Source organism: Oryctolagus cuniculus, chromosome 10, assembly GCF_051225735.1.
Source record: "Oryctolagus cuniculus isolate XC-2025 breed Fujian yellow rabbit chromosome 10, ASM5122573v1, whole genome shotgun sequence".
Lineage (NCBI taxonomy): Eukaryota > Metazoa > Chordata > Mammalia > Lagomorpha > Leporidae > Oryctolagus > Oryctolagus cuniculus.
Window position 1 is genome coordinate 100906151 of NC_142876.1, and position 24743 is coordinate 100930893.

General features: G+C 57.9%; 1 protein-coding gene across 8 annotated transcripts in view; it reads right to left on the reverse strand.

Annotated features, from left to right (window-relative positions):
• Positions 1-24743, reverse strand: part of RNF123 (ring finger protein 123) — a 34438-nt gene that overhangs the window by 8148 nt on the left and 1547 nt on the right. For 2 of the 8 annotated variants that reach the window (XM_051852430.3, XM_051852429.3), the window contains exons 2-26: positions 22824-22941; positions 22508-22592; positions 17211-17290; positions 16976-17070; positions 16197-16251; positions 15999-16084; positions 15686-15772; positions 15406-15473; positions 15150-15275; positions 14667-14781; positions 14478-14582; positions 13975-14100; positions 13766-13858; positions 13615-13688; positions 12748-12865; positions 12472-12571; positions 12224-12285; positions 12013-12084; positions 11709-11829; positions 10951-11052; positions 9728-9834; positions 9300-9498; positions 8835-8980; positions 8488-8571; positions 7779-7886 (exon numbers count right to left, since the gene is read on the reverse strand). In XM_051852430.3, the coding sequence (XP_051708390.2) occupies positions 7779-7886; positions 8488-8571; positions 8835-8980; positions 9300-9498; positions 9728-9834; positions 10951-11052; positions 11709-11829; positions 12013-12084; positions 12224-12285; positions 12472-12571; positions 12748-12865; positions 13615-13688; positions 13766-13858; positions 13975-14100; positions 14478-14582; positions 14667-14781; positions 15150-15275; positions 15406-15473; positions 15686-15772; positions 15999-16084; positions 16197-16251; positions 16976-17070; positions 17211-17290; positions 22508-22592; positions 22824-22905 (2496 nt within the window). In that variant the 5' untranslated portion in view covers positions 22906-22941. Of the gene's footprint in view, positions 1-2770; positions 3013-7778; positions 7887-8487; positions 8572-8834; positions 8981-9299; positions 9499-9727; positions 9835-10950; positions 11053-11708; positions 11830-12012; positions 12085-12223; positions 12286-12471; positions 12572-12747; positions 12866-13614; positions 13689-13765; positions 13859-13974; positions 14101-14477; positions 14583-14666; positions 14782-15149; positions 15276-15405; positions 15474-15685; positions 15773-15998; positions 16085-16196; positions 16252-16975; positions 17071-17143; positions 17308-17629; positions 17792-22507; positions 22593-22823; positions 22942-24557; positions 24730-24743 lie in introns of those variants that run through there. The other 6 variants (XM_051852431.3, XM_089306274.1, XM_070050802.2 and 3 more) reach the window with 6 other exon arrangements.

A 24743-nucleotide genomic window follows, 5' to 3' on the forward strand; every position in this document is an offset into this window, starting at 1 on the left:
CGGGCACGGCCAGGGGATCAGGAAAGACCTCCCTGGGGCCAGAACATCAGACGGAGAACTGGACTGCACCAAGTGTGGGCAGGGGCAGGCAACAGGTGTGCATGGGGCCTGGTGAGGGCAGCGCTGAGGACAGATGAGACCCAGGACTGCAAGAGGTGCTCACGACCACAGGTGCCTAGTGCATGGCAGGACAGCGCCGTGAGGGAGCCACAGCCTCGGCCTGGCCCGGGAAGGCAAGGCAACTAGATGGCCCGGGCTGGGAATGCACCACTGGGCTGTGGGGTCTATACTGCTTGGCGTAGTGGGGCCTCCATGGAGGTTAGAAGCACTACAGAAGCAGGCCTGCTGCTGGGCAGAGGGGCTGTAGCTTAGACTGACCAGAGCAGGGGAAGAGGCTCAGAGCAAGGCAGGGCGGAGCAAAGAGAAATTTTATTCTGCAGCTCCAAGGAGAGGAAGACGGGGATGGGGGTCCGTGTGAGCGCCACAGGGAGAGGCCACAGAAGACAAAGTCTGCCAAGGACGGCAGGAGGTGTGGGGCTGGGACAGCAGGGCACGTCGTGGCTAAGGCGGCCAGCAGCCCACACAGGAGGCCTGGTTCAAGTCCCAGGCGCTCCATTTCTACTCCAGCCTCCTGCTAATCTAAGGGGCAGCAGACCATGGTCCAAGTGCTGCCACCCACGTGGGAGACCCAGACTGAGTTCCAGGCTCCTGGCCTCAGCCTGGCCTGGTCCTGGCTACTGAAGGCATTTGGAAAGTGGACCAGCAGACGGAAGATCTCTCTCTCTCACTTTTTCTGTTGCTTTGCCTTTCAAATAAATGGAAATTAGAAAATAAACTTTTGGGGCTGGCGTTGTGGCGCAGTCGGTTAACACCCTGGCCTAAAGCGCTGGCATCCCCTATGGGCATTGGTTCGAGTCCCGACTGCTCTACCTCCATCCAGCTCTCTGCTATGGCCTGGGAAAGCTCCTAGCTCCTGGTTTCGGATTGGCACAGCTCCGGCTATCGCAGCCAACTCCAACTGAGGTGTGGACCATCGGATGGAAGACCTTTCTCTCTTTGCCTCTCCTCTTTCAAATAAAAAAATAAATCTTATAAAAAAAAAAGGAAAAAGTAAACTTTTTTTTATACAAGTCATGGAGGGGGCTGGCACTGTGGGCTGCAGGTTAGGCTGTCGTTCGCAGTGCTGGCATCCCATACGGGCACTGGTTTGAGTCATGGCTGCTCTTCCAATCCAGCTCCTTGCTCATGTGCCTGGGAAGGCAGCAGAGGATGGCCCTGGGCTTGGACCCCTGCACCCAGGTAGAAGACTCAGATGGAGCTCCAGGCTCCAGGCTTCAGCCTGGCCCAGCCCCAGCTGTTGTGGCCATCTGGGGAGAGAATCAGCGGATGGAAGACTGCTCTGTCTTTCCTTCTCTCTGTGTAACTCTACCTTTCAAATAGATGAATGTATTTTTTTTTTTTTTTTTTGGACAGGCAGAGTGGACAGTGAGAGAGAGAGAGAGACAAAAGTCTTCCTTCCATTGGTTCACCCCCCAAATGGCTGCCACGGCCGACGTGCTGCGCCGATTTGAAACTAGGAGCCAGGTGCTGCCTCCTGGTCTCCCATGGGGTGCAGGGCCCAAGCACTTGGGCCATCCTCCACTGTACTCCCGGGCCACAGCAGAGAGCTGGACTGGAAGAGGGGCAACCGGGATAGAACCAGTGCCCCAACCAGGACTAGAACCCGGTGTGCCGGCGCCACAGGCGGAGGATTAGCCTAGTGAACCACGGCACCGGCCTCAAATAGAATGAATTAAAAAAAAAAAAAAAGTCATAGAAATCTGGAACTAAAAGATAAATCAAAAACAAAACAAAACTGCTAAGGGAAGGCCACAGTGTGGCTCCCGGTGGCTGTGTCAGGCCTCTGGGCCCCATCCCAGAGCCGGGGGGGGGGGGGGGGGGGCATCTGGACTTCACAGCAGCTCTGCACCTGCCCTATGCCTGTACACAGGAGGTCGCAGTGTGGGCCTGGGCGGTGGAGGTGGAGGCTCTGCTGCTGTGGGAGGAGGCGATGACAGCAGTGCAGGCGGAGGCCAGCAAGCGCAGGGACGTGGGCAGAAGGTGGGCAGGACTGTTTCTGGAAAGTGAAGACCCTGGGCCGGGCCAGCCGAGCGGGGAGGCAGGGTGAGGGAGCTGAGACACGAGACAGCCAGCGGCAGCTGTAGGCGCAGGGAGTGGCAAGGAAGGGCCTCCTGGGGCTTCTCCTTTCCCAACAGCAGCAGCTGAGTGAGGAGTGCTGAGGGCTGAGGGCGGGAATGCAGAAGCTACTTTAACATAACAAAGGTCAAACAAGACCTGCAACACCGCGGCGAGCCTGGAAACTCTAAGGCCCAGAGCCAGGTAAGAATGTCTGCTGTTTCTATTCACCATGGTAACTGGAATACCTAGCCAGAGCAACTAGGCAAGAAAAATAAATAAAAAGCAGCCAAACAGGAGGAGACTATGGTTCACAGACAGGAAGTGAAATGGAGAAGACTATAAGTCACACACACCTGTCAGACTCAACAAATCCAGCAAAGTCGCAGGACACAAAATCAACACACAAAAAGTAAGTTGTGCCTTGTCTACACCAACAAGGAACCACCCAAAAGGAAATCAAGATAAGAATTTCACTTATAATAGCATCAAAAATAGCAAAATACTTAGGAATAAACACAACCAAAGAAAATGTGGCTGAAACAAGCATCTAATAAATGGAGGGAAACCTGTGTTCATGCATTGTGAGCTTAATTTTTTTTAAAGATTTATTTATTTATTTTTACTTGAAAGAGTTACACAGAGAGAGAGAGAGAGAGAGGGAGGGGGGGGGGGTCTTCCATTCGCTGGTTCACTCCCCAATTGCTGCAAAGGCCGGAGCTGCGCCAATCTGAAGCCAGGAGCCAGGAGCTTCTTCCCAGTCTCCCACGCAGGTGCAGGGGCCCCAGGACTTGGGCCATCTTCTACTGCTTTCCCAGGCCACAGCAGAGAGCTGGACTGGAAGAGGAGCAGCCGGGACTAGAACCGGCACCCATATGGGATGCTGGTGCCACAGGCGGAGGATCAACCTACTGTACCACGGCGCCGGCCCCGCTTAATGTTGTCAAGATATCAACACTGCCCAAAGGAATCTACAGGTTCACTGCAGTCCCTATCCGAATCCCAACTATATTTTTTGCAGAAAGAGAAAAGCCCACCCATTCCAGTGCAGTGGTGTAGCATGTGAATCTACCTCCTATGAGGCCGGCATCCCATATGGGCGCCGGTTCGTGTCCTGGCTGCTCTACTTCTGATCCAGATCCCTGCTAATGGCCACGGAAAAGCGGCTGAAGATGGCCCAAGTGCTTGGGCCCCTGCACCCGTGTGGGAGACCTGGAAGAAGCTCCTGGCTCCTGGCTTCAGCCTGGCGCAGCTCTCGCCGCTGTGACCATCTGGGGAGTGAACCAATGGATGGAAGCTCTCTCGCTCACTCTGTCTCTCCCTCTCTCTCTGTAACTTGACTTTTGAATAAATAAATGTCGTTTTTTAAAAAAAGAGAAATAAAAACCCATCCAAAAATTCATTTGGAATTGCAAAGGACTTAAAACAGGTGTGGGAAGTCTCACGCTCCTGATCTCAACCTTTGCAACAATAAAACGTGTGAGGCGGCCGGCGTTTGGCCCTGCAGTCAGCCCCTGCAGCCACCCCAGCGCAGACGCTCCAGTTCCTGACTTCAGTCTGCAGACCCTCAGAGGCTCCAGGAACTGGGCTCCTGCCGCTGCAGAGACCGGGGTGGACGTCTGGGTCCCTGCCTGCCTCAGCCTAGTCTCAGTCATTACAGGTATTTGGGAAATAGATCAGGAGCTGGGAGCTCTTCCTGTGTCTCTCAAATAAATTTAAAAACCAAACAAACTTTCAGAATCAAAATGCAACAAAAATTTAAAAACAAGGAGGAGGTGTTTAGTCCAGTGGTTAGAATGTCAGTTGGGAAGCCAGTGTCCTGTATCAGAGTGCCCAGTTCAAGGCTGGCTCCTCTGCTTCTGAGCTGGCTTCCTGCTAACGCTTACCCTGGGAGGCAGCAGAGGACGGCTCAAGTACTTGGGTCTCTGCCAACCACACGGGAGACTTGCGTTCATTTCTGGGCTCCTGCCTCAGGCCTGGCCCAGCGCTAGCTGCTGCCTGCATTTGGAGTGAACCAGCAGGTGGAAGATCTCTGCTACTGCTTTCTGCCCTTCAAATAGAATCAAAATAAACAAATTCTTCAAATTAAAAAAAAAAAAAAAACCATTGGATGGAAGATCTGTCTCTCCCTCCCTCTCTGTAACTGACTTTCAAATAAATAAACAAATCCTTAGTACTACAAAACAGCATAGTATTGGCATAAACACAGGGCTGGGGATGTGATGACATACCAGGATAAGCCTCCACCTGTGGCACTGGCATTCCATATGGGCACTGGTTTGAGTACTGCCTGCTCCACTTCCCAAACAGCTCGCTGCTAATGGCCTGAGAAAGCAGTGGAAGATGGCTGAAATCCTTGGGCCCCTACACCCCCATGGGAGACCTGGAAGAAGCTCCTGGCTTCTGGCTTCAGATCAGCCCAGCTCCAGCCATTGCGGCCATCTGGTGAGTGAACCAGCAGATGGAAGTCCTCTCGCTCTATCTCTACCTCTGTGACTATGTGTCTCTAAATAAATAAATCTTAAAAAAAAAGATACACACACAGACCTATGGGATAGAACAGCCCAGAAATAAACCTGCAGATGTATGCTCAAATGACTTTTTCTTCCCAAGATTTATTTCATGATGTCGGATTTGGCACAATGTAGGATTCGGCAATGATACCATGGATATGATACCAAAAGCATATGCGACAAAAGAAAAACTAGATAAATTGGACAGGATCAAACCTAAAACTCTCAGGGCTGGTGCTGTGCTGTAGTTTAAGCATCTGCCTGCAGTGCCAGCATCTCATATGGGTACCAGTTCAAGTCCCGGCTGCTCCACCTCTGATCCAGCTCCCTGCTGATGGCCGGGGAAAGTGGTGGAAGATGGCCCAAGTGCTTGGGCCCCTGCATCCACCTAGGAGACCGGAAGCAGTTCCTGGTTTCAAAACAACCCATCTCTGGCCGTTGCAGCCATTTGGGGAGTGAACCAGCAGATGAAAGAACTCTCCATCTCTCCCTCTCTCTGTAACTCTGCCTCTTAAGTAAATAAATAAATCTTGAAAAAAAAAAAAAAAAAAGCTCTTTGTGCACCAAAGGGCACAATCAATGGAATATAAAGGCCACCCACTGCTCACGAATCATGTATCTGACTAATATCAGGGGCTGATATCCAGGACACACAGAGAATTCCTACAACTCAATCACAACAAACCAAACAACCCCATCAAAAATGGGGAAAAGCACTTAACAGACATTTCTCCAAAGATGACGCCCAAATGACCAATAAGCACACGAGAAGACGCTCGACATCAGCAGTTGCTAGTGGGGTACAAAGACCCAGAGAGGCGCCGAGTCGGACTCACTGGGGTGGCTACTATCAAAAATACAGCAGAGGCCGGCGCCGCGGCTCACTAGGCTAATCCTCCGCCTAGCGGCGCCGGCACACCGGGTTCTAGTCCCAGTCAGGGCGCCGGATTCTGTCCTGGTTGCCCCTCTTCCAGGCCAGCCCTCTGCTGTGGCCAGGGAGTGCAGTGGAGGATGGCCCAGGTGCTTGGGCCCTGCACCCCATGGGAGACCAGGAGAAGCACCTGGCTCCTGCCATCGGATCAGCGCGGTGCGCCGGCCGCAGCGCACCGGCGCGGCGGCCATTGGAGGGTGAACCAACGGCAAAGGAAGACCTTTCTCTCTGTCTCTCTCTCTCACTGTCCACTCTGCCTGTCAAAAAAAAAAAAAAAAAAAAAAAAAACCACAGCAGACGAGCGCTGCAGAGGCTGTGGAGCAGCTGGAGCCAGCGTGCACTGTGAGCGGGATGGTACAGGCCAACTTACACACAGAACTACTGCCTGACCCACAAGTCCCACTCTGGTTACATCCCCTGAGTGCATCGTGGCACAGTGGGGTAAGCTGCTGCTTGGGGTGCCTGCATTTCATAGGCATGCCAGTTGGAGTCCTGGATGCTCCACTTCTGATCCAGCTTCCTGCTAACGCACCTGGGAAGGCAGCAGAAGGTGGGAGACCAGGATGGAGTTCAAATAACTTATTTATTTGACAGACAGAGAGAGAGATCTTTTATCTGCTGGTTCACTCCACAGAATGCCCACAAGAGCTAGGTCTGGGCCAAGCAGAAGCCAGGAACTCTAGCCTTGTCTCCCATGATGTATTCCAGCCACATTAGCAGGAGGCTGAATCAGAAGCACACAGTAGCCAGGACCCCAAAGAGGTACTCTGATATGGGACACAGGTGTCCCAGTGGCAACTTAACTTGCCACGCCACGACGCTGTCCCCATCATGTACACTCTATCCCAATTTAAAAAGAAGGCAGGGGTCGGCGCTGTGGCAAAGCAGGTAAAGCTGTGCCTGCAGTGTCAGCATCCCATACGGGTGCCAGTTTGAGTTCTGGCTACACCACTTCTGATCCAGCTCCCTGCTATGGCCTGGGAAAGCAGTACAAGATGAACCAAGTCCTTGGGTCCCTGCACCCGTGTGGGAGACCTGGAAGAAGCTTGAGGTTCCCGACTTCGGATCGGCACAGCTCCAGCTGTTGGTGGCCATTTGGGGAGTGAACCAGCAGGTGGAAGACCTCTCTCTCTCTCTGCCTCTACCACTGACTCACCTTTAAAGTAAATAAATTAAAAAAAAGGGGGGGGGGAGCAGAGAAATAGGAAGGCAAGGGTCCAGAGCAGATGGTGTGAGAAGGGGTAGCCAGACTGCGTAGGGAGGTCGGTGGTCCCTGTGCTGAGAAGAGGAGGTTCCTCTGCAAAGATCATCTGCAGGAGGCGAGGCTGTGGCAGCGGGGGGAGGGGGGCAGCTAAGAGGTGGCGGTGGTTTGGGTTTTGGGGAAGAGCCAGCAGAGTTAGGGACACAAAGGCCTGTATCCCTAAGCTCTGGGACAGGGCACACCCAAGACAGCAGATGCCCTGACACGGGCACTTGGGACAGTCCCGGCGCACGGGCTGGTGGTGGAGAGCTGCCACCACTGAACTTGCCACCTCAGACCCCTTCTGCAGTTCCTGTCCCTGATGGTGCTCCCTCCACATGACCTCTGGCGGGAAACCTGGGGCCACCTGACTCCCCCTTCACCTGTGCCCTTCTCCTGCATCTCTGGCAGAGGCCAGTCTGTCCATCCACACAGCCCAGCAGGCCTGGAGCCCTCGGAGGGCGAGGGCATCCTTCTCTTTCCCTGCCATGCATCTCTGGCGTCCAGGACAGCACGTGGCACAGTCCAGGCTTGGGGTTTATGTCACTGAACGAATGAGCAGGTGAATGCATGGGCAAGAAGGGAACACACGTGTCCTGGGGAGTGGTAGGTGAGGCGGGGGTGGGGTTCAGGAAAGACCACAGAGCCCCTGATGAGCTGGGAGAAGAGGCAGGCAGAGACAGACCTTGTCCTTGAGGCAATGATGCATGAGCTGGAGGCACACTGGTGGTCCAGAAACGGCCCCTACTCAAATCCTGGGGAAGTGGCGCGAGCCCACGGAGGGTCTTAAGGGGAAGGGGCCTCTGCACCAGAGGCCTGGGCTCAGGGGCTTCAAGGGTCCTGGCATGACCCTGCTTAGTCCACAGTCCTGCAGTGAGGCTGTGGGGGGAAGCCCCTGGCCAAGGTCACCCCGACTCACCTGGGAGTAGACAGTGGCATGCACCCACGCAAGACGGCGGCTCAGGTGGTCAAGCTTCTCCGAGAACACCTTCTGGCTCTTGGTCAACTCCGCAAGGATGTCCTTCCTCTGGCAGCCACAGTGGAAGGACCATCAGGATGCTGCCCTAACCACCAGCGCCTGGGCAGCCGGGGGCTGGGCTCTGCTGCTGCTACTGACCCGCTGGTGACCCTCAACAGCTCTCAGGACGTGCAAGTGAGGCCCAGCTCGGGCCTGGATGCCAGAGCTGAGGCCCGGGGCTCTGCAGAGCACGGAGGGGAAGTCTGCCAGGGAGGCCCAGCCCGGGCACACTGGCCACGCTCCCCAGGCCAGGGACGGTGTGGCGGAGGGGCTCCGGGGGTAGGGGCTGGACTCCATTCCTGCTGACTCCGCGAGTGGCTGCAGAAGCACTCAGGCTAGATCCATAATTGACGAGGAGAGCGGTGCAGCAGCACTTAGTGGGCTGGAGGGGGGCCCCGGGCGCGGCGCTTGGATGACAGGGCTCAGGTCAGGCCCTGCTGCCAGCCCCGCTCTCACTGGTGTGTTTGGTCAGGGTGGGGGTGGGGACGAGGAGAACTAGGGGGCAGTCCCTGGAAGCAGATTCCCTTTGCAGGCTGCCCTAGGACCCCAGCAAGCCCCTGTCCCTGCCTAACCCCCTCTCCCAAGACCTGCCTGCCTGTCCGAGCCTTACCCGCTTGGGGCACCGGCGGATCTTGTCCTCTGTGTCCCTCAGGGCCGTGGCGTACTCGTTCACGTCGTCAGACACACCCACCATCTAGCACGGGACACCAAATGTGCAGGGCAACCCTTGGTCACCTCACGCAGGCTTCTGCAGACCCAGCCTGCACCCCGGCCCTGCCTAGTTCCCACTCTGGGGCCCAGGGCAGCCCCTCCTCAGAAGTCAGCCAGCTCAGGCCCAGACAGTAGCGGCAGAGAGCGGTCTTGCTGCATGCTCACGTGCTGCCCCCGGCACAGGCACCGTGGCAGGGCACACGCACCACACCCCCGCCCGGCAGGCAGGGGCCACCGCCGCGAGACCTTGCCCAGCTGCTGGTGCACGCTGAGATTATACATCATGATGGCGCCATCCAGGACTTCCAGCAGCGAGTTCTCGGTGAGCGGCTGCTCCGGCTCCTCAGGGGGCCGCCCCAGCAGCAAGCCTTCGTTCCAGTGGCTGCCCTCAACTGCGGGCGGAGGGCGGGCAGGTGAGGGTCGGGGCAGTCGGGTCCTAAGCCTGAGCCTGTGCAGGCTGGGTGGGCCCACAGCGAGACAGCGAACCCTCTCCCCCTCCCTGAGCCCAAGCCGGGGCCTGCAGGGAGCATGTGGCTGGCGGGGGAGGGTGGCAGGGCGAGGCCCGCCAGCACCAGGAACTATTTCTGCAGCATTGATTTCCTGCGCCCTTGGGAGGCTGCCAGGCCCCGGGGCTGAGGGGCGTGGGGCGGGGGGGGCTTCTCTGGCTTTGCTGGGGGCAGGGATGCCCTCCCGGCCACACCCGGCACCTACTGTCCTCCCGGGTCCTCTGCTCCACGCTCAGGGTGCGGACCTTCACTTTCTCCGAGGTGCTCAGGGGCCGCCGTGGGGTCATGAGGCTCACGGCTGCCGTGCTGAGGAAGCGGTTCGCTCGGCCCAGGGTTGGAGAGCTGAGCCAGCCGGGCCGAGGCAGGGGCAGGGCACCCCCCACGGCGAGGGCCTGTACAGGGCGCTGCAGTAGAGAGAGGGGGCCAGAGCAGCTCAGCTCCCAGCACCAGGCCCGCTCAGGGTTCCCCTGATCTGCGGGGTGGGGAGTGGAAGGAGGAGTTCCTCCTGCCCGCACTGTGGCAGGTGCCTGGTGAGAAGTCTCTTGGTGCGGAGGGGATGGCCCTGTGACACTCGCGCACATCTGAGGAGGGGAAGCCCCCTGGGAAGCCCCCAGCCTGTCCCTTGTGCAGCACCTGGGCCGCAGCAGGGGCTGGCTCCTCATCCTCGTCCAGGTCGTCCATGGTGGTCGCCTGGAGCTCCAGCGGGTCGATTACAATGTTGGCTTTGGAAGCAAGGTCATCTAGGAGGAACAGCAGGAGGCCTCTTAGGCTGGGGGAGGAGTGAGAGGCCCCTGGGTCGGGTTGCCCAGGACAGCATGGGATCACAAGGCTAGGCAGGAGGCCTCGGGGGGCCCCACACACCACTGTGCCTGTCCCTCAGCCCCCACGTACCCCAGCCCAGCCTCCTCTCTGCATCCCAAGGGCCCCGTGCGCAGCAGCAGCTCGGCCACGGGGCATCCCCCCCGCTTCAGGTCCTGCCTCCGTTTCCCCGACCTCACACTCTCCTCCTCTGCTCCCCAAACAAGAGGAGACCCCTGGGCTGCCCAGGCCTCTGCTCGCCCCACCCTGCACACTGCCCTGGGAACCAAGCCTCAGCCCAGGTCAGTGCCCCTCCACACTGACAGCTGACTGTACCAACTGTGGCTGCAGCCCAGGCCCCACTCCCAGTCACGGCCCTGGGCACCACAAACATCCAACGGCCACCACTGAACTTGCCACCTCAGAGCCCTTCTGCAGTCCCTGTCCCTGATGGTGCTCCCTCCACGTGACCTCTGCCGGGAACCCGGGGCCACCTGACTCCCCCTTCACCTGTGCCCTTCTCCTGCATCTCTGGCACAAGCTCTCACCCTGCTGCCTGGAAAAGGCCTCCCTGCCTCCTTTGCAGCCCCTGCACTCTGCTTTCCATGCTGCAGTAGCCAGCGCAGACCCCCAGCCTCACCCCCTGCCTCTATGACACCTGCTTTGCGGCCTCTTAGGGCCCTATCTCCCAGCACCCCGCCTCCACAGCACTGCCCGGCACCTCGGGCCGTGCTGGTGCCCCGTCTTCGCTCACCCTGTGCTCCCAGCCTTGCCCCTGCAGCACCTCTATGTCCCCCGCCCCCAGCCCACCCAGATCCCGGGTCCCGTCAGCACGCCTGACCCTACTTTGCGACAGCCCTCCCAGCCTTCCTGGGGGCGGGTACTGCAGGGAAGGGAGAGCTGGCTGAGCGGCAGAGGCTTGAGAAGCCGAGCCAGCAGAGGCACACCGCCTGCTGGAAGGGTGGAGACGCGAGCGCCCTCTGGTGGGCCCAGCATAGCTCAGCACTTACAGCAGAGCAGGCTCAGGGACTGCTCACTGCCCAGGGGACTGCACACACCTTTGAGGGTCTTCCGAAGATGTGAAAGGAGGCCCCCGAGGCGCTGCAAGTCAAAGTAGTCCACTTTGCCATTATAGAAGACCTGGGGTGGGATGTAGGCCTCTGCAAGGGGTCAGGGAGGCCGAGCCGTCAGTCAGGGCCCAGCAGAAAGACCCTCCCCAAAGCCCCCTTCCCCCCAGCTCGGGCCTAGCACAGCCAGGGACTGCTGGCTTTGGCCACCCACCCACCAAGGCAGAGAATGGGGCCGAGAGCCTAGGCCTCCCCTAGCTCCCCCACCCCATCAGTAACAACGCAACTAGGGAGGAAGGGGGAGTTCTCATCATCAGTCACTCGCGGGACAAGCAGTGAGGGCCCACCCCCAACCCTTGGGATGCCCTCATTCAGGGTGGCTAAAGCTCCCGCTGACCCCTGGGGACTCTGTCCCACACAAACAAAAAGGTCCCCCAGCACCCACCCAAGGCAGCCTTACGAAGGACTGCACAGAGCTGGGTGGGCTAGGGACCGAGGACAAGAGCCCGTAATGGGAAGGAGCCTGTGGGGACAGTGAGAGCAAACGTGGGTTCAGCAGTCCAGGAGGGCAGGGCTCCTGCTGCCCCAGTGCAGAAGCCACCTGTAGGTAGGGAAGGACTCAGCTGGGCGGGAGGCGGGGGCCAGCCCCCTCCCCACCCCTTTAGCTCAGCGCTCCACACCAACACTGCAGACTGCTCTGGGCCTGGCCCTGCCTAGCCTCGCCGACCTAGGGCCCTGGCACCACTCACCCTCACTGCAGGAAGCACGGGGGTTGGAAGCCTTGTATTCATCCCAATAGTACCGCAGGGCGGAAATGAGCCGGTGCAAGAAGCAGACCATGTACTCGGGGGGGCAGAGCATGGGCATGTTCTGGGGGCAAGGGAACACAACAGGCATCGGTGCCAGGCCAGAGCCCAGCTCATCCCAGGCCCTGCCCCGGGACCCTGGGGCGAGCAGGGCTGCTGCGGCCCGAGAGGTACTGGAAGCCAGGGCGCAGCCCCCACAGCAGAGTCGGGGGTCCTCAACAGGCAGGCAGGCCTTGAGGGCACCTACCCCCCGGCCACTGGCGTTCTCTTGCAGAAACTTTCGAAACTTGGTCAGGAAAATGTACCTAGAAGCTTCACCCTTAAAAGGAGAGGGGAAAACGAGCCTGAAATGAACGGAGCATGCTGGCCCAGCCCAGACGGGCTCAGTGTCCCCTGGTCTCGGGGCCCAACATGCTACCCCTCCCCTGGGACCCGCCGGGCGTGTGGGAGTCACTCACCCCATTGTCATCTTTATTGTCCAGCAGCAGCTTCAAGATCTGGACCTGCAGGGCTTCCACCACTAGGGGTGGGCAGCGAACAGGGCCCTCAGCTCCCAGGAGCAGGAAGGGGTAGCAGGTCTGGGAGAAGCCTCCACCCACCAGTAGGGCTCCTCAAACCCAACCCAGGCATGGTCACTACCAAGCACCCCGCAGGGACAACCACCAGGGACCACCACCAGGGTCCCCCCGCCCTCGCCAGGGCTGACCTTCAATGCGCTTCTTGAGCCGCTGGCAGCCCCGTTCGTAGGCCCTCCGGCGGGGCCGCTCCTCCGCGGCCTCCGCCCGGTCCTCCGCGCTGTCTTTGCCCTAGACAGGAACGTGGGCACACACCACAGAGGAGTCACCTAGAACCCACCTAAGGCTACTTCAAAGACCCCACCCCAGCACCAGGACTGCAGGGACCAGAGCTGGAGAAGAGATCTCATGGGCTAAGCGCCAGGTAGCTCGGCTCCCCTGAACCACCCTCAAGGGATGCTGCTCACCTCCCTGCTGGAGCGGTGGGGCCACCACGTGGTGGGAATGAGCTCCTGCAGGCCGGCCTCCTCCACGCGCAGGGGGCTCTTGATGTAGAAGAAGACCACTGACCGGAGCACGTCGAAGCTGGTGGCAGTCAAGGCCCAGCTCTACTCACCACGGTGACCCCTGTACACCGTCATGGGGCCGCCTGGGAAGTCCACACCAGGCCGCGCCCACCAGGGCTCTCCCACCATCCGGGGTTCCACTGCCGCTATGTGCCGCCTGTCTCCCCAGATCATGAGCCTCGAGAAGACCTCTGGCTGTCAAGCCCATCAAGCCCAGCACCTAGCAGGCGCATGGCAAGGCTTGTCACAGGAGCAGACGGCTGCGGGAAGGGAGGCAGAGAGGCCCTGGGTCCAACCCTGGTCCCCGTGTCGCCCAACTTTTTCTGCCTCTCGAGCCCAGAAGACCCAAGAGCAGGAAGATGACCCTAAGGTTAGGCCTCCCAGCCAGGGGCCCAATGCTGGGCTTGCCCTCTAGATCGATGCACGTCTCAACATTTTGGGGAATCAGCAAGGGCTGCCGCCCCGATCTCCGTGGCAGAACACGGTCAAAGGGACAGGCACCTGCAGAGGACAGGCCTTGGTGGTCCTTCCCCCACTGCCACATAGCCTGGAGCCTGCAGTCACCCACAAGCCCTTACTCGGGTGGGCTGCGGGCTCGGGTCCTCTGCCCTGTCTTTCCTCCGTGGCTGCCCCTGGGACAAGGGCTCACATACTGGGCAGCTCTGGGCCTCCTGAGCCTCCTGGGGGACTGATCACTGCCCTCCCTGGCCTCTGCTGACCCCACAGGATGCCACATGTCTCGCTGGCCTGGCAGCAAGGGGAGGATACAGGACGTTGCTAAGCAGAAATTTGCGGGACTTCTGATGTCTCAGGATGGCGATGGTGAGCCGCAGGTAGTGGATCTGTGGAGAACGGGTGCTCAGGGCGGGTGGGTGAGACCCAAGGGGCTCAGGGCAGGGACAGGTTAGGGTGCTCCCACCTGCAGGCCCAGGTCCGGGACGATGGGCGAGAACCGGTACAGCCGCAGCAGAGACATCATCAACTGCTTGAGGCAATCCTGTACCTCGTAGTCCTGGGGGGCGGGGTGGGGGGAGATGCCAGGGCAGCCATTTCAAGACCCTCCCCTACCTCTCCCTCACCCCAGCGGAGCCTGGCGGCCTAGCCTGAGGCTGGGGTCAGGAGCCTCACCTCCATGAAGAGCCACAAGAGGTCCAGGATCTGGTGCACCGCCGACTGCGCCTGTGCGGGTGTGGCCTTCTCCACGATGCCCAGCAGGAAGCTCATGAGCACAGCCTCCACCAAGTACACCTGGTGCTGCGGCGAGAGCAGGCGGTGAGGGCGGCCTGCTTGGGCACGTGGCCGAGGCCCTGCTGAAGGCTCAGGCCTGAGGCAGAGCCGTGGGTCCCACCAGCAACCCCGACGCGTGGATGAGCCCTTCCAGAGGCTAACAGGGCCAGGAAGGGTCTCCGTCCCACGGCCCTTCTCGGGCTCAGCACACGCGCTTTTCTCACACCCTGCAATCCTTTCTCGATGTCCCCTCCTCCCCGGGGAACGGTCCTTCAGGTCTGAGGACCCCACGCCCATGGGGATCCTGTAGGGGACACTACTGGGCCTCGCGCACCACAGCATCCCAACGCCTGGCATGGGCGTGTCCAGCCAGACACGCCTTCCCGCCTGCGAAGTCCCCTCACCAGGAGCGGGGCGAAGCGATGGAAGATGTGGGCCAGTGTGAGGAGGACAGTGGGCTGGCCCTGCAACTGCCACTCAGAGCTCTCCTTCTCCACCAGCCGCCCTTCCTGGTGGGGAACACGGGGAGAGAGGGCTGTGAGGCCCTGAGGGCCATGCAAGGGCCCAGAGCACCCGGCCAGCCCCTGGCTCACCATGGGGTCCAGCTCCACGCTAAGCACTGCCCGGAAGCAGCCCAGCAGCCTCTGTGCCCGCGTCAGGTCAGCACACGGGGGGTCCTGTAGGGGCCGATAGCCCGCCACAGGGTAGGTGCCACAGAGTTAAGGCAGCAATACCTGATCTGTGCTCAGAGGCAACCCGCCCTCCCCAGGAGACCCGAGGAGGGGTCAGGGCCCCAGGGCAGGGCCGTGGTGTCCGGTCTGCGTCACTGCTCCCCACGGCCTCTCTGCGGAGTGAACGTTCTCTTGCCACTTCATGGTCGACATCTATTCAGGGGAAGCAACAGAGGGCCCCACCCGGCCAGGTGGCTGCAAGGTTGTGGTCCTCGGCACCCACCTAGGCTGCGCCCTCCCACTCCTCACAGCAGCAGCCCACGATGCTCCAGACGCAGGAAGCCTCTCAGCCCAGGTTCCCTGGGAGTTTCCAAGCGGCCCGCAGCCACCTTCCCAAAACGATATCGCAGCGGACGGCTGCCGAAGTTGAAAGCCACGGACTCCTTGAAAGAGAGGCTGATGGCAGGGAAGTAGGCCATCCCCAGACCCCTGGACAGGTTCTCAAAGGCGGTGCCCAGCGACACACCGTTTCTGGAGGAGAAGGGGGGTGTTGTGAGCCAGTGCTAAGAAAGGCGTGGCTGCCCACCCTCAGGCTCCCCTCACAGGCACAGGGAACCTGAGGCCGGTCTGCGGGGCCTGAGGCCTGAGGTGGGACACTCACAGGCAGAAGGAGAGAGTGCCATCGTCCAGGTCGATGAGGCAGCTTACAATGTCCCCCGCTGCCCATGCCTGCCGCAAAAGGTGGCCCTGAAGACACACAGAAGCCCAGCGGCCCACCCCCTCTGCAGCCCCAGCTGCGCTTCCAGGACCGCCCAAGGAGCCTGGCCACACGAGGACAGAGGTGCCGCGCAGTCTCTCCTGCCGGTCCAGTGGCTCCAGATTAGCTTGGGGATGGTCACAGGGCAGGTGACCCAGCTGACTCGTATGAGGCGTGCTCTCACCTTGCCGTAATTTGTGGTGGTCACGTTCCACTTGCGCACCCGGTTGCCATCATAGGCGTAGGAGTTGTGTGTGTCGCCCACCCCCTCCTAGGGAGGAACTGCCCGTGAGGTTGGGGGGCAGGGAGGGGCAGGACCAGAGCCCACCTGTCACCACCCTCAGACCCACCTGGCTCTGGAGAGGGCAGCTGATGCATTCAGGAAAGGGGAGAGGGGTTTCTCTGGGCTGGGGGCCCTGGGCTGAGGGGGGACGCACTCCTCCTCCAGAGAGAAGGCCAGGCCCAAGGGCTGCCAAAGGCCCCTCCACCACGTGTACCTCCTGATTGAAGCGGCAGTTGATGGTGCACCAGCCGATCTGCATGAGCCCCTGCGAGGAGATGAGCACCTCGTAGACCCACTTCCCTGGAGAGAGCCGAGTCAGGCGTTACGGGTGGACAAGGACCGCCTCTCGCCTCGGACTTGGGTCCTCAAACTTCCTCCCGACTCCCTGGGCTGCAGCAGAGGATGGCCTCACCTTTGTACACACACGTGGTAGAGCGGATGGTGCCAAAGTTGCTGTGTCCAATCACCTGGGTGAAGGAGAGGGGTGGTCAGCTTCCTTTTAGCTATATAGACTTCCTTCCCCACCTCCACCTGAGCCGGCCCTGGGGTGCTTCCCTCCACGGCCAGCACCACACTGCACCTGAACAGTGTGGCAGAGGCTAGGCCTGTGTCAGCAGGGAATCTGGGTCAGGGCCATGCTGGGAAGACCTTGGGGCTGTGGCTACCTCAAGAGGGTTTCAGGGCTATGTCTGCAGGTTTGGGGGCTGAGGACATCATGGGCTGGGGCCAGGTCAGGACCAGGTTAGAGCTGTGGCCCCATCCAGAGGAGTGCAGAGACCAGGGCCACATCAAGAGAAGCCTGGGCTATGTCACAAGGAGATGGGCAGGACTGGTGCTGTGGTGCAGCAGGCTAAGCTGCCGTCAGTACTGCTGGCATCCCACAAGGGTGCCAGTTACAGTCCTGGCTGCTCTTCTAATCCAGCTCTCTGCTAATGAGCCTGGGAAAGCAGCGGAAGACAGCCCAAATCCTTGGGCCTCCGTGTCCAGAGGGAGACTCAAAATAATCTCCTGGCTCTTGACTTCGGTCTGGCCTGGTTCTGGCTATTGTGGCCATCTTGGGGAATAAACCAGCAGAAAGAAGACCTCTCTTATCCTCTCTCTCTCTCTTTCAAATAAATAAATAAATCTTTAAAAAAAAAAAAGAAGAAGAAGAAGAAGATGGACCTGGGGCCCACATTTCAACACACTCACCCCCAGGAGGTCATCGTCCACAAGGAGAAGCCCTTCAAAGCCACCCGTGTGGTCCAGGACCACGGTGGATGGGCCGAGCCGCCCTTCAACCTGTCCTGCAAAGGGGAGAGGTGTGGGGTCAGGCAGAGCAAAGCATCTGACAGAACGTAGAGAGGGTACTGAGCTCACCAGAAAAGTCTCCAGGGCCCTCCAGGTCCCCGTTCTGCACCCCAATGCACTCCAGGCTGTCACATACCCTGGCTTTCTTCATCTTCACTGTCCACCTGCAGCAGCTGGTCCAGGTGTTCTGGAAGGTTCTGGAAGTTCAAGGGTTTCCTGGGGAGAGTGAGAGGCTGCCAGGGGCCCACAAGTCCTTGAAATCAGCCGGATGACACTAACCCCTGACTCCCCTCCCTCCCCAGAGCTTCAGAGGGTGGCTGCCTAGATCCCAACACGCAGAAGTGTGGAAAGCTGGATTATCCTCTACTCGCAAAATGGTAACAAATCCTACTCTGCACACTGAGGACTGTTAAACGTGACAGTTCCTCTAGGCCCTAATCCCCTAACTGTAAAGAGCAACAGCTCCACGTCAGAGACACCTGAAGAGTCTAGGAAGCACACACGTCCTGGGCAGAGCCCAGGGCTGTGCACTCTTGAAGGTGGTTGTGTTGATACCTGAGAGAAGGCTGGAGAAATTCCAGTCCCCGCAATGGCCAGCACCAGGCTCACCTGGGCCAGCCCCTGACCTAGGCCTACGGTTCCTTTGCAGGCAGATTTCCAGTCTCCCACCACCCAGCCAGGGGAGTCTGTGCAGACTGACATGTCCTGGCATTAGCTGCTGTGCTGGCTCTGTCCATTTGTCCATAGATGGCCAGCAGAGCACAGGGCACACCTGTCTGACACCTGCTGCAGCCAAAAGGCTGGAAAAATCTGTCAGGGCAGCCCCATGATCCTCTTAGTACACATGCTCAGAGAAGAGAAAGGTCACTGTGAAGTGCTGGCCAGCTCTGTCCTGAGCTCAACTGCTAAGAATAGCAGAGAGCAGGGTGGTGGTAACCAGCGGGACTTGGAGCAGAGGCCTGATGCCCCTCTGCAGCCAGCCCCAAGACAGTCAGCACCTGCCCTGACGCCTTTAATCCCAGTTCCCATCCCACTCATCCGACCAGACAGTAGGCTCTGGAAGGCTCTGGATGGGTCAAAGCACCACCTCTGGCAAGGTAGACCAGGTTTGGGGGACCAAGCCTTTCCCTGCTGTAAGCTGCTACTGACCCTGAGCTGCAGGAGGTGGACATGTGCCAAGGTCCCCCCTCACCCCTGCTGAGCCCCAGGCCAAGCCACGCGGTGCCCAGTAGCATGGAGGGCTAAAGCCTATCCCATCTTTGAATACACAAATGGGCCCAAGGGGAAAGGAGGTTCCTCAAAAGCAGTTCTTGCTGGCCCACACTTGAGAGAACTACTGGGTACCATCCCCCAAAACAAAGCTTCTGGCTGCCCCAAGAACTGACCCCACAGCTATGGGAAGTCATCCTAGACAGCCTCCCCAGAGTGCCCGCAGCACCAGTTTGGCCAATCCTAGCACTTGCCTGCCGCTTCTGGATTCCCAGGTCCCAGCCCACACCAGTGATGGACGGCCCTGCCACCTGCTCTCCCTCCTGGCGGCCACAGCGCTGGCAGCAGGACCATCTCTGGTGTCAGACGAGGTAGGGCTCAGATGGCCCTGGAAACGGGCCAGGACTAGGGCTGGGTACAAGTAGGAACCCTCTGATCATCACAGCTACGGAAATATAATAGGCAATGACACAGCTTTTGGGGGCTGGCAAAGGAGAGGGATGGGGGCAGGGAGAGCTTCTATAGTTCTTTGAAATCATTTGGCAACCATCTTAAAGTGATTGTGGGGGGCAGTGCTGTGGCGTAGCGGGTACAGCCACCACCTGCAGTACCGGCATCCCATATGGGCACCGGTTTGAGCCCTGGCTGCTCCACTTCTGATCCAGCTCTCTGCTTTGGCCTGGGAAAGCACGGGAAGATGGCCAAGTCCTTGGGCCCCTGTACCCATGTGGGAGACCCAGAAGAAGCTCCTGGCTCCTGGCTTTGAATCGGCCCAGCTCTGGCCATTGCGGCCAGTTGGGGAGTGAACCAGTGGATGAAAGACCTTTCTCTTTCTGTCTCTCCTCTCTCTGTGTAACTCTGACTTTCCAATAAATAAATAAATCTTTAAAAAAAAAGTGATTGTGATTCACTTCAGCCACATGACTCCTACCCTGAGCATCCTCACAGCACCGTTTACCACAGCAAAAGCTGCTCCAAACCAGGGCAGTGGTGTGCACCACAGCAGACCCTGGCCTAACAGATGCCAATGGAGATGAATTTATAATGGGGAAAGAAACTCATGGGATAATGTTTAATGATAAAAAAAGGATTCAGGGACAAGGGTTTGGCCTAGTGGCTGAGACACTGCTTGGGTTGCATGTGTTGCATATCACAGTGCCTGGATTCAAATCCCAGATCCACTCCCAATTCCAGCTTCCTGCTAGTGTACACCCTGGGAGACAGCAGGTGATGGATAAAGTATTTGAGTCCCTGAACCAGGTTACTGGATCCCAGCTTTGGCCTGGCTCAGCCTAGCCCTGGCTGTTGCAGGCATTTGGGGGCTATTGCAGGCATTTGAACAGTTGACAAGATCCCTGTCTCTCAAATAAATTATTTTAAAGATTAATTTATTTGAAAGTCAGAGTTACACAGAGAGAGGAGAGGCAAAGAGAGAGAGGTCTTCCATCCAATGGTTCACTTTCCAATTGGCCACAACGGCTGGGGCTGCACCAATCCAAAGCCAGGAGCCAGGAGCTTCTTCTGGGTCTCCTATGTGGGTGCAGGGCCCAAGGACTTGGGCCATTCTCCACTGCTTTCCCAGGCCATAGCAGGGAGCTGGATCAGAAGTGGAGCAGCCAGGTTTTGAACCAGCGTCCATATGGAATGCTGGCACGTCAGGCCAGGGCGTTAACTCACTGTGCCACAGCACCGGCCCCTCAAATAAATTTATTTATTTATTTATTTATATATATATATATATATATATATATATATATATATATTTGACAGGTAGAGTTACAGATAGTGAGAGACAGAGACAGAAAGGTCTTCCTTCTGTTGGTTCACTCCCCAAACGGCCGCCACAGCTGGCATTGCGCCGATCCGAAGCCAGGAGCCAGGTGCAGGGCCCAAGGACTTGGGCCATCCTCCACTGCCTTTCTGGGCCACAGCAGAGAGCTGGACGGGAAGAGGAGCAACCAGGACTAGAACTGGCGCCCATATGGGATGCCGGTGCCGCAAGCAGAGGATTAACCAAGTGAGCGACAGTGCCGGGCTCCCCCCCGCCAAATAAATTTTTAAAAAATGTTTTTATACATTAGAAGTAGACAGTGAAAAAAAAAATTTTTTTAATGGATCCTGGGGCTAGCACTGTGGCACAGAAGATTAAGCAGCATCCATATGGGTGCTGGTTCAAGTCCTGGCTGCTCCACTTCCCATCCAGCTCCCTACTAATGTACCTGGGAAAGCAATGGAGGATGGCCCAAGTGCTTGGGCCTCTGCCACCCATTTGGGATACCTGGAAGAAGCTCCTGGCTCCAGCATGGCTCAGCCATGGCTGTTGCAGCCATCTAAGGAGTGAACCAATAGATGAAAGACACCTACCTCTCTCTTTTTCTCTCCCTCTTTCTCTGTAATTCTGCCTTTCAAATAAATAAATCTTTTTTATTTCATGGAAAAAAACAGAATTAAAAAGATCACATATATAAAATAAATCTTTTTTAAAAAGACCATGTGTATTAGAAAAAAATAAGAATCAAATGTCTATAAACTTCCAGAAGTGAGGGCTGTTCATTACCTCCACGGTGATGATGGCTTCACAGGTTACGTGGACATTAAAACCTACCGAGCTGTTGCTTTAAGTGTGCAGTTTATTCTAACGATAGCTCAGTAAAACGCTTCCTTAGGGGTGCCGACTGCAGCACAGCAGGTCAAGCTCTAGCCTGTGATGCCAGCACCCCATATGAGAACCAGCTAGAGTCCCAGCTGTTCTATTTCCCATTGAGTTCCGGCTAATGTGCCTGGGAAAGCAATGGAAGATGGCCCCTACGTCCATGTGGGAGATCCAGATGGAGCTCCAGGCTCCGGGCTCCAGCCTGGCTCAGTCCCAGCTGTTGTAGCCATTTGGGGAGTGAACCAACGGATGGAAGCTCGCTCTGTCTCTCCGTCTCTCTCTGGGACTTTTTCAAATAAAATAATTCTTAAAAAAGGAGGGGGAAGGCCGGCGCCGCGGCTCACTAGGCTAATCCTCCGCCTAGCGGCGCTGGCACACCGGGTTCTAGTCCCGGTTGGGGCGCCGGATTCTGTCCCGGTTGCCACTCTTCCAGGCCAGCCCTCTGCTGTGGCCAGGGAGTGCAGTGGAGGATGGCCCAGGTGCTTGGGCCCTGCACCCCATGGGAGACCAGGAAAAGCACCTGGCTCCTGGCTCCTGCCATCGGATCAGCGCGGTGCGCTGGCTGTAGTGCGCCAGCCGCGGCGGCCATTGGAGGGTGAACCAACGGCAAAGGAAGACCTTTCTCTCTGTCTCTCTCTCTCACTGTCCACTCTGCCTGTCAAAAAATAAAAAAAATAAAAATAAAATAAAAAAAATATAAAAAAAAAAAAAAAAGGAGGGGGAGGCAGCACTGTGGTGTAACTGGTTGAGCTGCTGCCTACTCTGCAGGCACTCCATACGGCACTGGTTTGAGTCCTGGCTGCTCCACTTCCCATCCAGCTCCCTGCTAATGCACCTGGGAAAGCAGCGGAGGATGGCCCAAGTGTTTAGGACCCTGCACCCATATGGGAGACCAGGATGAGGCTCCTGGCTCCTGGCTTTGGGCTGGCGCTGCCCTCAACATTGCAGCCATGTGGGGAGTGAACCAGTGAATGGAAGCTTGCTCTCGCTCGCTCTTTCTCTTTCAAATAAATAAATCCTAAAAATAAAAAAGAATCGAAGGTGCCAGAAACATTCAAGGCTTTCTGGACAGCATAATCTGAACTACATGCATTGTGAGATACAGGAAACAGAAAGGAATCATATTCAAGTGGTCACATTAAAACAACAAAGTGACAGACGCTTTCCTTCTGCGTCTAAGCTTCTACTGAAGTGTACTTGTACCTTTCACACATTAAACGCGCGAGGAGGAAAGCCTGGCGAGGTCTGTATCTACAGGTTCAGGTGGGCTACACTGGGCCAGGGTGGGGCAGAGGTGTGGGCAGGCACCTGCAGAACCAGACGCTGAGTGCGGAGTAGGTGCCATGTGTTACCTGGGTACTGAACCTGTGCGTGACCTTCACGGTACTCGCAGAGGGAAGGAGCTAGACTGTCTGCAGAGAGGAAGAAGTGGGTCCACAAGGCAGCCCCTCTGGCCAGAGGTCTCAGAGCTAAGAGCAGCAGAGTGAGGCCAGAGCCCGAGCCCCCTTGCCCACACCTGCAGCCTCTGGGCTGGCCCAGCACAGTGAGGAGGGGCTACCACCTGGCCATACCTGCTGGTGGCTGTGGGCGTCGCGTGGTCAGGAGAGGAAAAGATGCGGTGCAGGTAGTCATTCAGCAGCTTCTCGTGCACAATGCCTGGGCCGCAGGTCAGAAAGAGAAAAGGGTTACAGTCAGCGCGGCTCCCGGCCCCTGCCGGCCCCGCAGACCACTGGTCATAGGGCAGCCACGGCGGTCAGAAAAACAGCCCCACTGGAAGAGCTGGCTCACGCCAACAGGAGCAGCAAGTCCTGAGGCTCTCAGGACCCGTCTCTCCTGTCCTTCCCCCGTCCCCAGCGCGCGGGCCCTCCCTGCCCTACCAGCCCTCACCTGTGACCCTGGGCCTCTCCGTCTCCGAGGTCAGCCGATAGCTCTTGCGGGAGAGAGGCACGCCGGCCCCCTTGGACGCCATCCCTCATCTCCCATGGGCAGTCCGTGCTCCTGGAGGCTGAGCCAGAGCAGAGCCCGTCTACACAAGGCCTGCCAAGGGCCCCCACACCTGACCTCCGCCTGCAACGGCAGGAAGGCTTGGGAGCAGGTGAGGCCAGAAGCACACACGTGTACCAGCACCGGCAGGGAAAGCAGAAACTCCCAGCTGCCCACACGGGGAAGGCAGGTGGGGTCTGGGCCCATCGACAGTAACCACGTCTTCTTCCCTGCTGTGTCCCAGCGCTCAGCACAGGACCCAGCAGAGTGCAGGTGCCAGGTGTGTGTCTGCTGAACCATACTAAATGTCTCAGCTCTGGGGAGATCAGACCAAAGCAAGATGACCTAGGCAGAGCCCCTGTATCCAAGTCTGTCATAAGCTACACTGGGCCCAGCTCACACTCAGGACAAAGAACCCCACAGCACATTCCCGCAAGTGCAGACACGGCTGCTGGCTCCACCCTCAGCCACAGGCCCAGGTACACCGCTGACGTCAGGACCTCTCCTCAGGCCCGGTCCCACCAGTTTTCTCGTTCCCACTCACACATACGACTTCCCACTCCATCCACGCACCACGCCTGCTCAGCCCTCATTGCAGACTTCATTGTTCTTCCCACCACGGTCAAGCCCTCACGTGTCATTTGCTATAGCTGCTCCAGAACCTGCATTAAGTTCCTGGTGCTGGCCTATGGCCTACAGCTGTGTTGCCCAACACAGTGGTTATTTAAACCCGAATTAAAGTTTTAAAAATTAAAAATTCAGGGCTGGGGCTGGGGCTGGGGCTGGCGCTGTGGCATAGCGGGTAGAGCCACCACCTGCGGTGCTGGCATCCCACATGGGCAGCAGTTTGAGTCCCAGCTACTCCACTTCCAACCCAGCTCTGTGCTATGGCCTGGGAAAGCAGAAGATACCCCAAGTCGCTGGGCCCCTGCACCTGTGTGGGAGACCCAGAAGAAGCTCCAGGCTCCTGGCTTTGGGGAGTGAACCAGCAGATGGAAGACCTCTCTCCCTCTCTCTCTGTCACTCTCTTTAACTCTTTCAAATAAATAAATAAATCTTTAAAAAAAAATTCGGGGCCATTGCTGTAGCACACCACGTTAACCCGCTGCTTGCAACGCAAGTATCTCATATAAGAGTACAGGTGCAAGACCAGGTTACTCTCTCTTTTTTTTTTTTTTTTTTTTTTTTTGACAGGCAGAGTGGACAGTGAGAGAGAGAGACAGAAAGGTCTTCCTTTGCCGTTGGTTCACCCTCCAATGGCTGCCGCGGCCAGTGCGCTGCGGCCGGCGCACCATGCTGATCCGATGGCAGGAGCCAGGTGCTTCTCCTGGTCTCCCATGGGGTGCAGGGCCCAAGCACTTGGGCCATCCTCCACTGCACTCCCTGGCCACAGCAGAGAGCTGGCCTGGAAGAGGGGCAACCAGGACAGAATCCAGCGCCCCAACCAGGACTAGAACCCAGTGTGCCGGCACTGCAGGTGGAGGATTAGCCTAGTGAGCCGCGGCACCAGCCTTCAAACATAAATCTTTTTTAAAAATTAAAAACGTGGGCCTAGCCTTGTGGCACAGCAGGTCAAGCCACCACCTGCAATGCTGGCATCCGTGTGAGTGCAGGTTTGAATCCAGCAGTTGCACTTACCGTTCCGTTCCCTGCTAATGCGCCTGGGAAAGCTGCGGAAGATGACCCAAGCATTTGGGTCCCTGCTGCCCCGTGGGGGAGACCTGGATGAAGCTTCTGGCTTCAGCCTGGTCCAGCCCTAGCTGTTTCGGCCATTTGGGGAGTGAACCAGTGGACGGAAGATCTCTCTTTTCTGTCTTTCAAATA